This window comes from Aotus nancymaae, unplaced genomic scaffold (assembly GCF_030222135.1).
Source record: "Aotus nancymaae isolate 86718 unplaced genomic scaffold, 86718_ANA_hifiasm-v0.15.2.pri h1tg000064l_0, whole genome shotgun sequence".
NCBI lineage: Eukaryota > Metazoa > Chordata > Mammalia > Primates > Aotidae > Aotus > Aotus nancymaae.
The window spans coordinates 13,677,259-13,692,197 of NW_026988478.1; the positions used below are offsets into that span (position 1 = coordinate 13,677,259).

The following is a 14,939-nucleotide window of genomic DNA, read 5'->3' on the forward strand; positions in this document are numbered from 1 at the left end:
CAGTTTTGTCTGTTTGGGGGAAAATCTGGTCTATTTCATTTTATGTGTGTTTTAAAGTCCACTGTGTTGCTATTTGTTTTCTTTTGTCTTCTATGTTCTTTCTCTGTTGTTACAACCAAGTAACGTTTAATCTTCCATTTTATTTCTTGTCCTGGTTTTTTAGCTATTCCTATTGTAACTCATTTTTTATTGTTTGAGCTAGGTATTAAAATGTGCATTTTTAACTTATCATTGGCTACCTAGAATTAATGTAGAACCACATAATTCTTCACAAATATAATCTTTTTCCCGTTTTCTTATTAATTTATATAATGAATAAAAATTATGTGTATTTATTTATTGTGTAGAACACATTTTGAAATATGTATACATTGTGGAATAGCTAAATAGAGCTGATTAACATTAACATATGTATTACCTTACACTTTTTGTGTGTGGTGAGAACACTTAAAATCTACTTTCTTAATAATTTTCAAGAAGGAGTCTTAAAACAATGTAATTCCATTTACAACTACCCCTCCTTGCCATTTATGTTGTCATATATTTTACTTCCACCTGTGTTATATATGACAGTAAGAAATTGTTTATACTTTAAATAGTAATTTATCTTTAAAGGAAATGAATACCCATGCATTTCCTAGTTTCAGCGCTCTAGATCTCTTCTTAAAGTTTCAAATTTCTGTCTGGTATTATGTGATTTACTTCAGCTTAAAGGACTATTTAAAAAGCATTTCTTGTTGTGCAGGTCTGCTGGTGACCAATTCTCAGCTTCCCTTCATCTAAAAATGCCTTTCTTTCTCCTTGTTTTAAAGAATAACATTACTGGATGTAGAATTCTGAATTGATCAACACCTGTGGGAAAAAAAGAGGAAAAAGAATTTTGAGTTGAAAGTTTTTATTCCCCCTTTCATTGCTTTTCCCTTTTCTTTTGGGCCTCCATTGCTTTTGATAAGTAGTTAGTTCCCCTGTATGTCAAGTTTAGTTTTTTCTCTCTCTGCTTTCAAGATTGTTTAAATTTTTGTATTTTAGCAGTTTGACTGTGATGTGCTCAGATTTAGTTTTTTAAAAAATTTGTTTATTATGTGATTATTGCTGAGTCAATTTGTAGGTTTTTGTTGTTTTGTTTTATCAAATTTGGGGAGTTTTTAGCTATTATTTCTTCAATTTTTTTTTTCTGCCCTCTTCTTTTTCTTCAGTTAAATAGGACTCTCATAGCTATTTATTAGTGTTAAGTCATGTCTTCTAATTCAAACATCAGGCTCATCTTGGGGTCTGTCTCCTTTGACAGCTTTGTTTCTTGGCCATGGGTTACATTTAATGCTGCTTTACATGTTTGGTAATTTTTAGCAGTATTGTTGAGAGTCTGGGTTTTTGTCTTTTTGAGACTTAAGTTTTGTTCTAGAATGCAATTAATGTGTTCAGAGCTACTCTGAATCCTCTCTAGGTTTAGTTTTAGACTTTAGTTGGGACACTTTAGAGTAGGCCTTTACTGTTGGATATGGTCCTTACTTTTGAGAGTTTTTGTGGCATCCGAGCTGAATGCCTGGGATGTTAGTGAGGTTCTTCTATGACTGAATAGGAACTTTAAAGTTTTTCAGTTCTGTGAAGCTTCTAGTATTTCTATTCTTCATTTAACGCTGTAGTAGCTATTTTCTGCTAGGTTTTTCAGACTATTCCTTTGCACCCATGTAGCCTAGCCTTCTACCCTACTACCACCTTAACCCACCCCACTACAGAACTACTTCATTTTTGATTCTATATACTACAGATTCCATTCACTTCAACAGTGCGTATTCTGATCTATGATCACTCTGTGTTGCCTGAGACCTCCTTGTGCTGTGGTTAGGAAATTGCTCCTAGCCAGAGAGCTTGGATGAAAGTGAGACTCACCTTTTGTGTTCTTCCTCAAGGATCACAGTCTGTACTGCCTATTATTTGATGCCTAAAAACAGATGCTTTATATATTTTGTCCAGCTTTCTACTTATTTACAACAGGAAGAGATGTTCAGTATAGTTACTCTGTCATGGCTGGAAGCAGGGTAAATGGAAGCTTATAGTTGCATCTGCAAATAAGAGAATGGCAAATAAAACAAACTTCATAAATAGATTGAGTATTAGGAGTAATTGTGGAATCCTAATTAGGGAAAAGGAGTCAGGCTGGTGGGAGTTGAGGGAGCAGGAGGGGGGTGTAAAAATAAAAACCTGGACTTTCTTCATGGTCCAGAACACATAGCCCTTCTGCAGAAAAAACTCAAGAGTCTTCCTGTGCCCAACTTATCACCAGACCCTCTGCTGATAGAAAAATACAGGTTAGCTCACTGCAACCTTGACATTATCAGTACTGCACATAGCCCTCTCCAGCACAAGAACGATCCTATATAATCCCCACCAAGCCTTTGTCTCTTTTCAGTCAGCTCCTCTCTTGCTGATCTGCCCATTGTTTTCCTGCAAAGTGTTTTCCTACTTTTTCTAATAAGTCTGCCTTTCTTTACTAACTGTCTTGGTAAATTCCCTTACTGCCCACACTACCGGCCCCAGTTAGTCACTACTTGTAACAGTAATTGCATATTTGGGGAGTTGCTAAAAATTAATCAGAAAATACTGTTTGTTACAAACCTTGTTGTGGTTGCTTTATATAATTAGAAAATTTCTGTAATAGGAATAAGTATTTGATATCAATCCTTGTTTCTTCATTAGTGACTATATTTTGAAATTATAATTTCTTTAATAGCAAAGAACAAGAGCCCACTCGTTCAAACAGAAATAGGGAAATTGCATAAGGGTGCAGAATTACCATAGAAAAGTAGGGAAATCATGTAAGGGTGCAGAATTACCATGGAACTGAGGTAATTCCCAGAGAATATGAATGGGGAAGACTCTTCCAAAAGCTTTGAAAAATATTTTGAATGCTGTTTGTCTAACTGAGGTAATTTTAAGCTGAAAGGTTTATATTAGTGAATGTATATTGATTTATGAAACAATATAATTTTGTCCCTTTTTGTAATTTTTAAGAAGTAATTGAATATGTGATGTCCTTGTTTTATTTTTGTCCTATCTTTGGTACTAAAGTATATAAATAAAGGATAATGATTAACTTAAAAGTGTGTACTGTGGTTTGATTTCAATGGGCATCAACAGATAGCAGTAATTCTTGCCTAAACTTTTGTTTTGTTATCTAATTTCCCAAACATATATTTTAAAATTCTTAGTTGACTAATTTCCTTTTCTTGATATTCTAGCTCTCTATCAATATCAGCTCACATCATTGGAAAGATAATTTTGAAGACATGTTTTGCTGAAAAGACAACTGAGAAAAATTTTACGAATGGGATGAACATGCTCCAGTTAATTGACTACCTACTGCAATTTGAATGTTAACATTACCCATCTGGTACAGTTACCTAGTGATGTACCTATTTTCACAATACCCTATTTCAGTGTGCTTGTCTTGATTAAAGAATTCAAAGTGGAGTACCGCAAACTTGATATGGAAAATAAAAAGAAAGACAAGGACAAATCAGATGATAGAATGGCACGACCTAGTGGTCGATCGGGGCACAACACTCGAGGAACTGGGTCTTCATCGTCTGGAGTTTTAATGGTTGGACCTAACTTTAGAGTTGGAAAAAAAATTGGATGTGGCAATTTTGGAGAATTACGATTAGGTAAGACTATTTTGTTTATTTCATTATGTTAGAAGCACTTTAAAAATGAGAAGATACTTATTAATGAAAATGATTTAGTATACAGTTGTTTAGTTGTTTAATGGTTGTGGTAATTTTAAAGAATACAGATATTGGGAATTTCTTTTGTGCTTGTATTTTCATGTGTAAGAAATTCTCTAGTATAGGAATGTCTACTTGAACCATCCAGAGATTAATCATCCAGATTATGAGAAAACAAACAATTAAAAAGGCCCAGTAGGCTGAAATAGCTTCCAGTAAAGCCTTTGCAGTTTTCTTTAGGAATGATATTTAGACTACTTTTTCAGATTCAAAAATGTTTAGTAATTGATCACTTTTGGGGCATGGTATGGCTTAAAGTCAAGTTAATATACTGAAACTGCATATAATAAATGAATTTACATCATTGTAATTTAATTTTTTCTTTCTACCCTTTCTTCTGTTTCAAGTATGTCTGGGATGGGGCTCAGGAGTCTATATTCTTAACAAGGGGCTCAGTATTGATTCAGGTTATTATAATTAGGCGAATTTTGGAAATGCTGGTCTAATTAAGCTTCCTAATTCTATATTCAAGGCGATTGGAACTCAGTGAGGGAAATTTAATTGTCAGATGTTCACAACAATTTAATGGCAAGCTCAGGATCAAAATCTAGGTCTTTTAACTCCTAATACAGTAGTGATGTAGCTTTTCCATTGCAGAAAACCAGGAAGGAGTGTGGTGTGATTATAATGGTTGTATAGAAGTCAGTATTCAGGTACCATGAGGGCTTTGGTCAGTGGACCACCAAGAGCGAACTTTAGATGTAAAAAGAAAATTTGACTTTACAGTTTCTCTTAGTTTCAATCCTGCTGCTAGAAATAAATCCAATTTTATGTTTATCTACTCAACTACTACTCCTTTTCATCTTGTGAAGTACCCTAATCTGTAGTTACTACTTCATCTTATTAGTTTTGTGTAGTTGATATACATTAAATATTTGAATGAAGCAAGCCAATAAAAGGCAATGATATAATGTATATATAGTTGTTATATGTTGCTGGCAGACTCTTTCATATTCAGTAGGGATTCAAATAAGGGGCAATGTTTTGTTTTATTATTTGAAGGATATTGAATTAGATACTTTGAAATCCCTAAATTGTTTCAGACTTTGGAGTTAGAGAAAACATTATTTACTTGTTTATAGAATCTGTTACTGTGTATAATTCTCAGCAACATCCAATACCTATTACATATTTATCATGTACCAGGCATGATTAGGCATTGATAATACACTGGAAGAATATAAAAATAGTGCCTTATGGAGCAGATAAATCATTTAACCACTCAGGGCCTCAAATTTCTCTTTATATTGGGATTATTTCCACTTCCTAGGTTATTGTGATGATCAAATTTAGATAATATTGTGAAAAGATCGACACTATACTTGCATATACCTTGGCCATTTTTATTCAAAATCTGCTTCATGTAGTTTATTTCAAAATAACTATACACATACACAGGTACATATGTATTTCTGTGAATACACACATACACCCATATACACACATGTGGCATGTGTATATAGGGGTGTGTGTGTGTGTGTGTGTATTCACACAAAGCTAGTTGACCATTTTAACAAGGACAGTATGAGAAACTATATGTACCATACTAAAACAGCAGTTAAACACCCCTTTCTTTTGCAGCGTGTGAATAAGCAGGAATAGGAATATGATGGCTTCTTAGTATATCAATCTGTCTATCCTACCTATCTAATCTATCTATGGGTCTTTGGTGTATATATACATCTGCATATATTTATGTAAATTTATTTGAATGTATTGTCTGTGTCTGTGTTTTATGTATACTTACAAGATACATATAATATGTAGATACAGACTAATCATTTTATTCTTCCTTTTTCATAGACTACTAAAAGGGTATTTTACTGCTTTTCAAAAAGCCCCAGATGGTTTCTTTGTTAAGAAAATGTTATTGTGAGCATTATTCTTTCTATACCTGGAAAAACACTAACCTTAAAAGCTCGTTTATATTCTTAAAGTACTTTCTTTAAAATCTCGTTAATAGGTACATCTTGAACATTTGATTTCTGGTACTGAAATTTTATGTGGTTAATATTGGGTAAGAAAGATTATAAGTGACACATGTCATAGGTAAGTGATTTTCAGTAAAGGTGCAATTGGTATTTTGGGCTAGACAGTTCTTTTTTGGAGTAGAAGACTGTTCCAGACATTGCAGGCCATTTAAAACTTCAGACCTGTGGTGCTTGGCATGGTGGCTGTAATCTATCATTCCAGCACTTTGGGAGACCGAGGCAGGAGGGTGGCTTGAGGCCAGGAGTTCAAGACCAGCCTCCATAACATAGTGAGAGCCTGTCTCTACAGAAAATTAAAAAAAATTAGCCAGGTGTGATGGTGTATGCCTATAGTCCTAGCTATTCAGGAGCCTGAGGCAGAAGGTTCACTTGAGCTGAGGAGTTTAAGGTTGCAGTGAGCTATGATTGTGCCACTGCACTCTAGCCTAGGTGACAGAGTAAGACACTGTCTCAAAAATAAAAGACCATGAGATTTAAAAAAATTGGTAAGCATTTAAAATAATAATTTTAAATTATGTTTATTTACTTTTAAACTGCATTTAAATACATGTATTTATCATTTTTATCTGGATTCTGTTTTTATTTTAAATCGAACAGGGCCAGGTGCGGTGGCTCTAATCCCAGCAGTTTGGGAGGCTGAGACCAGCCTTATCAACATGGTGAAACCCTGTCTCTACTAAAAATACAAAAATTAGCTGGATATGGTGGCATGCGCCTGTAATCCCAGCTACTCAGGAGGCTAAGGCAGGAGAATCACTTGAACCTGGAAGGTGGAGGTTGTGGTGAGCTGAGATCATGCCACTGCACTCCAGCCTGGGCAAGAGAGTCAGACTCTATCTCTAAAAAAAAAAAAAAAAAAACAAAAAAAACAATCAGGTGTGGAGGGGGCATGCTTGTAGTTCCAGCTACTGGAGTGCCTGAGGTTGGAGGATCACTTGATTCTAGGAGGTTGAGTCTAGCCTGGACAATGTAGTGAGATCCTGTTCCTAAAAAAAATAGGAAGAAATAAGGAAGGTGAATTGATGTGCAAATGTTCTTCAACTTAAGATAGGGTTACATCCTAATAAAACCATCTTAAGTTGAAATATCTTAAGTTGAAAGTGGGCATTTTATAGACATAATGACATTGGAAAACTCAAAGCACAATAACCAGAAAATGCTGGTAATGCAGTACGCTGTAGAATATTGATTGTTTAGCTTCATGATTGTGTGGGTGACTGAGAGTGTCACCTCACTGCACCTGCCCAGCATTGAGAGCTAGTATCATAATTCTTATTGCTTATTTTGATCTTATCCAGGAAAAGATCAAATTTCAAAGTATGGCTACTATTGAATGCGTATTGTTTTTGCATCATTATATAAAGTTGAAATATCTCAAATTGAACCATCGTAGTTGAGAACCATCTTTTTTTGTAGTTTTATTTTATGTGTTGGTAGTAAGGTTTGCATTCTTTATTGGTAGATGTGTTTCTAGTTTGGGCAGTCAAACTCCTAGGAATGTTTTTGATAGTCACTCAATAAGACCAAACATAGTTAGCTAAAATACAGGGTTGATTGTATTATATATGTGTTTTTATTTTTCTGTATATTCTGATGTTTTGACATCTTAAAAAATTTTTCTGGCTGGGATGAGATTGCCCCTCCAGGGGTTATCTCATTTTTAGAGTTAGCAAAAAACTCAGTTGGGAGCATGCCTTTGATATGCACACTAACCAATCCACAGCCCTTTTCTCTCTGGCCCATACACCCAGGAGGCAGTATTCTTTTACCTTAATCATCCCTCCAGGGCCAGGTACCTGGCAGCTAGAGACCCATTATTATAGCCCAAGGGTCACTGGTATTATTCGAACTAAGTAATCCTTAACCATTTACCCTGCCTGGCCTTGCCTTTCCCTTGGAAACTCCAGTAAATGCTTGGCCTACTCTGCTTGCTCTTGTTTTCTGACACCTAACCAAAACCTAGTGCTTCCCCTGTGACCGTGTGTGGCATGCAGTGTGACTTCCTGTCCAGAATTTGTAAGTATAATAACCTTTATTTTCGTAGAGACTTTCCTTTGCAGTCTGTGGCCACATCTGACTATAATATAAAAGGGCACAGGCTGGGCGCGGCGACTCACTCCTGTAATCCCAGCACTTTGGGAGGCCAAGGCAGGCGGATCATGAGGTCAGGAGATCAAGACCATCCTGGCCAACATGGTGAAACCCCATCTCTACTAAAATATAAAAAATTAGCCGGGTGTGGTGACTCACACCTGTAATCTCAACTACTTGGGAGGTTGAGGCAGGGGAATGCCTTGAACCCGGGTGGCAGAGGTTGCAGTGAGTCGAGATTGTGCCACTGCACACTCCAGCCTGGTGACAGACTGAGAGTTTTTTGCAAAAAAATAAAAGCACAGAAGAGAATGTTACATATTGCTTTATGAATAACCATACCTGAAATATAAGATATTGTAACTTTTGACATAATTAAGTATACCACAGGAGCTTCCGTAACATCTTATTTTTGTTTTTTTGTTTCTTATTCCTACAAAGCTAATGACACTTTATTTTATTGTTCATATTTGATAATTGCTTTGTTGAAAATTTTGCAGGCCTTACGGTATGTGTATCAAATAAATATGTAGGTTTGGATGGGTTCATTATTTTCATGTTTATTAATTTTTCTACTGTTTCTAACTGAAGCTATTATAAAACTTATCTGAAAAATGTAATAACTAAGGAATAGACTGTAAAATGGTAACAAATAAATCCAATATATAGTGGTTTCAAGCAAATGGCTTATTTTTATTTTACGTGACACAGACCAGAGGGAGAAACCCAAAGTGTCAAGGTACCTCTGCGTCCTTAATATGTGACTTCAGTCTCTGTGCACAAGGTGATTGCTTTAGATGTTTCCATCTCCCAGCCGGCAAGAAGAAAGAAAAAAAAGGGACAGGAGCATATACATTCCTTCCTGAAAGTGAGGAGGAACATACCTAATGTTCACTGACATTCCGAACTTAGTCACATGGCCACACTAAGCTGAAGAGAGGCAGGAAATGCCTTAGCTGGGCATCCATTTTCCAGCTTGGGCATTCTACAGGGGGAGAATGGCTATTGGTGGGTAAATAGTTGTTCCTGCTGTAAACATATATATATATATATGGATTTTGAAGAACATAGTTTCTGATCATTGCTACCTCAAAGCCACAAAATTGGTAAAACTATATTTTCAAGTTTAATATATAGGGCACAGTGCTTTACTGGAAATGTCTTAAAATTAGATTAAAACATCACTTAACTGGTACCAGTTTACTTAGATTTTTCTTTTAATGGGATTCTCCCTATGTGCACATTCTCTCCCTTTCACTCACACCATACATAAACACGTATTTTGTGCATCATTTGTTTGTTTATGTGTATAACAAATACTGACTAAAAGTCAACTGTGAGGCTGTGGCTATGCTAGGTGACAAAAATGCACTCGTGTTATTGTTTAATCTTTGTTCATGTTTATAATGGTGACTTTCAGCAAAATGTCTAGTATTTGAAAAAAAGATAATCCTTTTAGGATTTAGTGCTTTCTGCTGTGACTTAAAAGGTAGACATTGGAACATATAAAAGCCAATAAAAATGGTACTTTTAGAGGCATTTGGTATATTTTGATTCTTTGAGATCTGTATTTAACCTAACTTCTTGTCCTGTGAAGTTTTTTCCCTGTGGACTTGTGAATAGACAACATATACAAAATAGTTATGAAAGGATAATAATATGTTTGGGAAATACAAATTCTGTCTTGGAACTCAAAACCAGAATTGTCTCTTTGTTAATTAGATAGTTCTTTGAGATTAAGTTCTTCATCGTGAATATCGTTCAATTATTCACTGTAAGGTTACTAGCAGAAACGTAACTTTTCATATAAAATGCATTTTTGAAAATGTATATGGAGGTACATCTAAATGTTGAAATAATTGACTAAAAATATGAAATATTCTGTCATTTAAAAAAATATGTATATAGGTTCAGTACATATATGAATAGAGCTTAAAGTTGACCACTTTTGGAACTTCTATTGAATTCCATCCTTTTTGCCAACTGTGTTGAGTTTATGACACCTATATTACTTAGTGTTAATATGAATATTTCTTTTTTCCTTTTATTTTCACTCAATTTTGTACAATAAGGACAAAATTCAGAAAAGTATTACAATATTTGTATAAAAAGCTGGAATTTTGCCTAGAAGTTTTACTACCATTCATCAGCTGCTATATGCAAGGAGGTTTGGGCTATGATGCTAGAAAATCACGTGTCAGAGTTGATGATTGCTTCTTCTGTGTTCAGTAGCCAGTGTGATTAGGGCCATTTACTCTTACTGTTAAAAAAAAAACAAAAAACTATTATCATTCTATTTTCTTCACTATAAAAGTAATACATGCTATTTGAAAAAATCCTGGAAATTCAGAAATCATGTTGTACTTTTAAAAATTCTTTTTAATATACTTACACATTAATCAAATTATCTTCATATACTTAGTGCTTCCACAATTCTCCTTAGTAATTTACTTTGACTACAGATGCTGACCTAGATTTTCTAGATTATTTTTGATTTGCCAATGCTAAAGATTACTGTAATTCATTTGAATTCTTTACAAGTTAGCGATATTAAATCTCTGGTGATATTAAATATTTAATGTAATCAAATCTGTATAAAATCTTATGATCTTAATATATATATATATTTTGGAGATGGAATCTCTCTCTTGTTGCCCAGACTGGAGTGCAGTGGCACGATCTCAGCTCACTGCAACCTCTGCCTCCCGGGTTCAAGGGATTGTCCTGCGTCAGCCTCCTGAGTAGCTAGGATTACAGGCATGCGCCACTGTGCCTGGCCATGATCTTAATTCTTATGTTCTGAAAGTCCTTAATATATGGATGTGATAAATATTTTTTCTTGTTTTATAGCTTATATTTAACTGTTAAGATATTTGGAATTAATCTGGTTAAGGTGAGGCGCCAATAACTATTTTGTCCTTAAAGTGGGTAGTTTATCAGAGCCAATTATTGATTGTTTTTAAATCTTGTTTCATTTTCTTTCAGGTATTTTAAATGTATTTAATACATTTACTTGATTAAATATGAGCCTTAGTAAGATTACATCTCATAATAATGATGGATTTAAAATGAAATACTGGATTTCATGGTTGGGAGAAGAATTTGGTATTCTTATATAGGAGTTCTGGTTTTGAAATTTTTTAAGCATTCATTTGACAATTGATTACTTTCTAAATTATATACAATATTCCAACGAAATCAGAATCTTACCATTTTTCTAAGTGGGTTATTAATATCTGTAGTGTTTATTCATATCACTTTCTTCTTTGAATCTTGGTGAAATACTAAATAGTTGATAATAAGTTTAAATATTTCCTTGTTAATTTTTTTTTGCGATATAGAAGCAAAAACCCATGCTTTAATTAAATGTATTATGTGCTTTTTTTTCAGAGTACTGTTTTATATAATGTATCTTTAAAATAAATTACTGGCAGAATCTGATTTTTTATTTCTTTTTCAAGGGAAAAATTTATACACAAATGAATATGTGGCAATTAAGCTGGTAAGTTTCTGTTTCTTAATTTTTCTTAATTATTTCCTTGTTACTTTTTAAGTTATTAACTTATATTTTAATCATTTTTTGTTTTTAATGTCATTTATGATTTGGATATTTATTTGAAAATTATATGCATAGCTAATCTTTTGTTGCTAAGCTCCTAACATGATCTTACTCTTAAAGTATATGGTAATGTGTAGGACATTCATGTTTGTCTGTACCACAAAAACTCAATCTCTTTACTTTGGCAGCATCACGGAACTGAATTTTTGGATCTTGGCCCTATTTTTAATTTAGGGAAGGAATTTTAATTAGATAAAAATTAACGAGATTTTGCCTTCTGATTCAAACATTTTGATAAAACAGAAGTGTTTTTAGTATTCAGGATTATATTCTTTGAAAACATATTGCATGGGGAGAAATGCCAGATATAGGTGAAGGGGAGGAAGGCAGCAAATCACACTGCCATGTGTGTACCTATGCAACAATCTTGCATGTTCTCCAAATGTACCCCAAACCTAAAATGCAATTGAAAAAAAACATACTGCCAGTTAGCTTCTGAAATTTCTTTTTAAATTGATACTTCATATGTATGGTAAAGCTGGCTATTGCTTGACTTTCAGGGATTCAGAAATGCTTGATTCGGTAGGCGATAGATAACAAAGAAAGCAAAATCCCGTGGGATTATTCTGGAGTCTTCAGTGTGCCCAGTATGACAGCTGCAAAGCAGAGAGAGATCACTTTTGGAAGAATTGGGATCTAGGAATTATTTTTATAAGACATGCTTTTTCTGGTACAACTTTTCTGTCTGGTTTGCCAGCCAGGTTTTCCTGAGGTTTAGCATGGCTTGGTTTTCTCTGCCTTTGTCAACCTTGTCTCTGTCAATGTAACCTCTGTTATTAGGGTAATATGAAATGAATATATAAAAGAGACTATTAGGAGAAGTGGCAAATAGGAGGAAATAAAAAAACTCTACTATTTAATTTTAAGTATCTTTATAAGTATAGACCAAGTTTTAGTGTAACAATTGTTGTTTCTTCACTGGGAAATGAAGATGTACAGTAGGGTTGCAGTGCCATCACGAGAGACTGGCTGGCTGACATGTTGCTTTAGACTGCCTTTTACTTAGATGAGTCCATCTTAGTATTAAGATCTGGTTTTTGGCTTATGAAACAAAACCTGGTTAGGCTATCTCAGCATTTGTCAGTGTTTCTTAGAGGTAGATTCACAGTAATCAGTTCACACTATCAAGCTTTCAGAGATTCAGGAAAGAGTGAATTTCTAACTAATAATGAAGTATTTTACTATTACAGGTCCAGAAAGCCCAAATTTCTTTCTATAGGCTGATGTACATAGAAAGTCCAAGTTAAAATTACAAGGTCCCCTCATGAGCATGAATCAGGACAAGAGGTTGGTAAATATTAATCACAGTAGGGAGGCCAACTGTGGGATCTGCCCGCCTTGGCCTCCCAAAGTGCTGGGATTACAGGCGTGAGCCACTATGCCCAGGACATTGTTTGAACGGGCATCACTGACTTTCATTTCTTTGAAATTCTTCCTTTTCTCACGTTGTAGGCCAGGGGTCTTGCATACCTACAACAATCCTTGTGGTGTGCAAGGATAAAAGTGTGGCAGTACTTACAGTCTGTGCTATTCATACAACAGCCTATAGTGAGAAACTACTCATGGGAGCATGTTTTGTATGTGAATGATATTTATCTGAAATGTTAAGTCAGATAAACTGTCCTGTCAAAGCAGGAACACCTGCTCCAGGCTGACCTTTCCTTATCTGTTTCATTCATTAAGTGGTGATCCTTAGGTCCTATTACTTTCAGATTTGGAACTTGTTCATACTATTGATGCCTTACTAAGCATTTATTATGTCATCTTTTAGCCTTCTTATATAGATACACATATATCACTTTTTTAAGTTTATTTTTGTGCTGTATCTCTGTCCTCTTAATTACTTTTCTCCCTTTTTTAGAGGGGAAACATTCTTCCTCCTCTCTGCTTTGTCCTTTAAAGCACAATGATCAGCATTACATGTAATTATTATGGTTATTCAGTGTTCTTTGGGGGAACTAGGAATATTTTTGGATCTATGTCTCTAGTATTTTGAGGTTGTAGTGTGGTATCTAGTCACGTTCACCTCAAGTTCATTGAAATATTGGAAGGACAGAAAACTTTTCACATATATTGTTGAACGATAGTTTGTTCATAATTTCCTTAAATGTTTTTTCATTTGTATCTGTTAGCACCAAATAACATTTTTTTAGACCTGCCATAAAAGTAATCACTTGAAAATCTTATGTCTGTATACCTCAGAGCTATCTAGCTTTTATACTTTGCTTGGTACAAATAAAGGCATTATTTGATAACCTGAGTTCAGAGAGCAGATTTTGGTGACTGCTTTCAGCTCCATTATCTCTTAAAAAGATTTTTACATTTGTCTAATGTTACCCTAGTTCAGATTGATAGTTTGTTTCAGGTTTTGTTAATTTTACCTCAGCTACCATCCTTATATCTTGTTGTATGTCATCCTGGAGAAGGTGACTTTTATTATATAGTGTTAAAATTTTACTGCTTAAGTACTGGAATCTAGTTGAAATGATTCAACTAAGTCAGATTTGGGGCTCTATTTGTATCTGAGGGGTATTAGTGATTGAATACGTTATATATTTAATTTCATTTGTGGTTGTGTACTTGGATATCTTTTTATTACATCTTAAGGTTATGTACTTAGAGGTAGTTAACTGAGGAATTATAGGTAATATAGTGCTATATGTAAGAAAGGCACTGTTTTAAGTACTTTATATATAAGAAAGATTAAGTTTTAACCCAATTTTACAGATGAGGGAACTGGAAAGTACAGAAAGGTTAAGTAACTTGCTGAAAATCACACAGCTAGAAGTAGAGGATTTGGGATTCAAAACTAGTACAATTTAGTTTCAATGTCTGTGCTCTTAACTACTGTACTATCCTGCCTCCCAGGAACTAAGCTGATTGTTTTCTCCTGTAATAAAATTTCTAAGTTTTGCAGTGGGATGTTAATATTTACTTCTGTGAATTCTTTGTTGTTGGTCATAGTTTCATTATGATGTGTTGGTATAAAATTCTTTTTAGTTGTCCTGTTTGGGATTGACATTTCTCTTGAATTGGTGATTTGTTATCCTCATCATTTTTTAAATATTCATAGCAATAATTTATCCAGTTATTGCCTCTGCTTGCTTTTCTGACTCCTTTCCTCCTGAGACTATTATAAGATCCATACTAAACCTTCTCACTGGATTGTCCAGGTCTCTAATCTTCTGTTTTCTAGTTTTTCTTACTTCGTGATGCATTCTATACAGTTTTTCTGTCTGCCTTACAGTTTCCAAATTCTCTCTTCTGTTGTGTTAATCTTCTGGCAAAGTGAATTTTAAATTTAGTTATTTTATTCTTTTAATTTTCAAAGTTCTATTGATTACTTTTGAAATTTTCTGGTACCCTTGTTATACTTTTCTGTTGGTTCTTTTTAAAATTTCCTGTTACCCTATTACAGTTTTTTGCTTCCTGTATTTTCATATTTAACATTAT

General features: G+C 34.3%; 1 protein-coding gene across 9 annotated transcripts in view; it reads left to right on the plus strand.

Moving 5' to 3' along the window:
• CSNK1G3 (casein kinase 1 gamma 3) overlaps positions 1 to 14,939 on the plus strand; it is a 102,852-nt gene that overhangs the window by 26,514 nt on the left and 61,399 nt on the right. For all 9 annotated transcript variants that reach the window (XM_012448245.2, XM_012448303.2, XM_012448280.2 and 6 more), the window contains exons 2-3: positions 3,240 to 3,665; positions 11,329 to 11,369. In XM_012448245.2, the coding sequence (XP_012303668.1) occupies positions 3,488 to 3,665; positions 11,329 to 11,369 (219 nt within the window). In that variant the 5' untranslated portion in view covers positions 3,240 to 3,487. The remainder of the gene's footprint in view (positions 1 to 3,239; positions 3,666 to 11,328; positions 11,370 to 14,939) is intronic.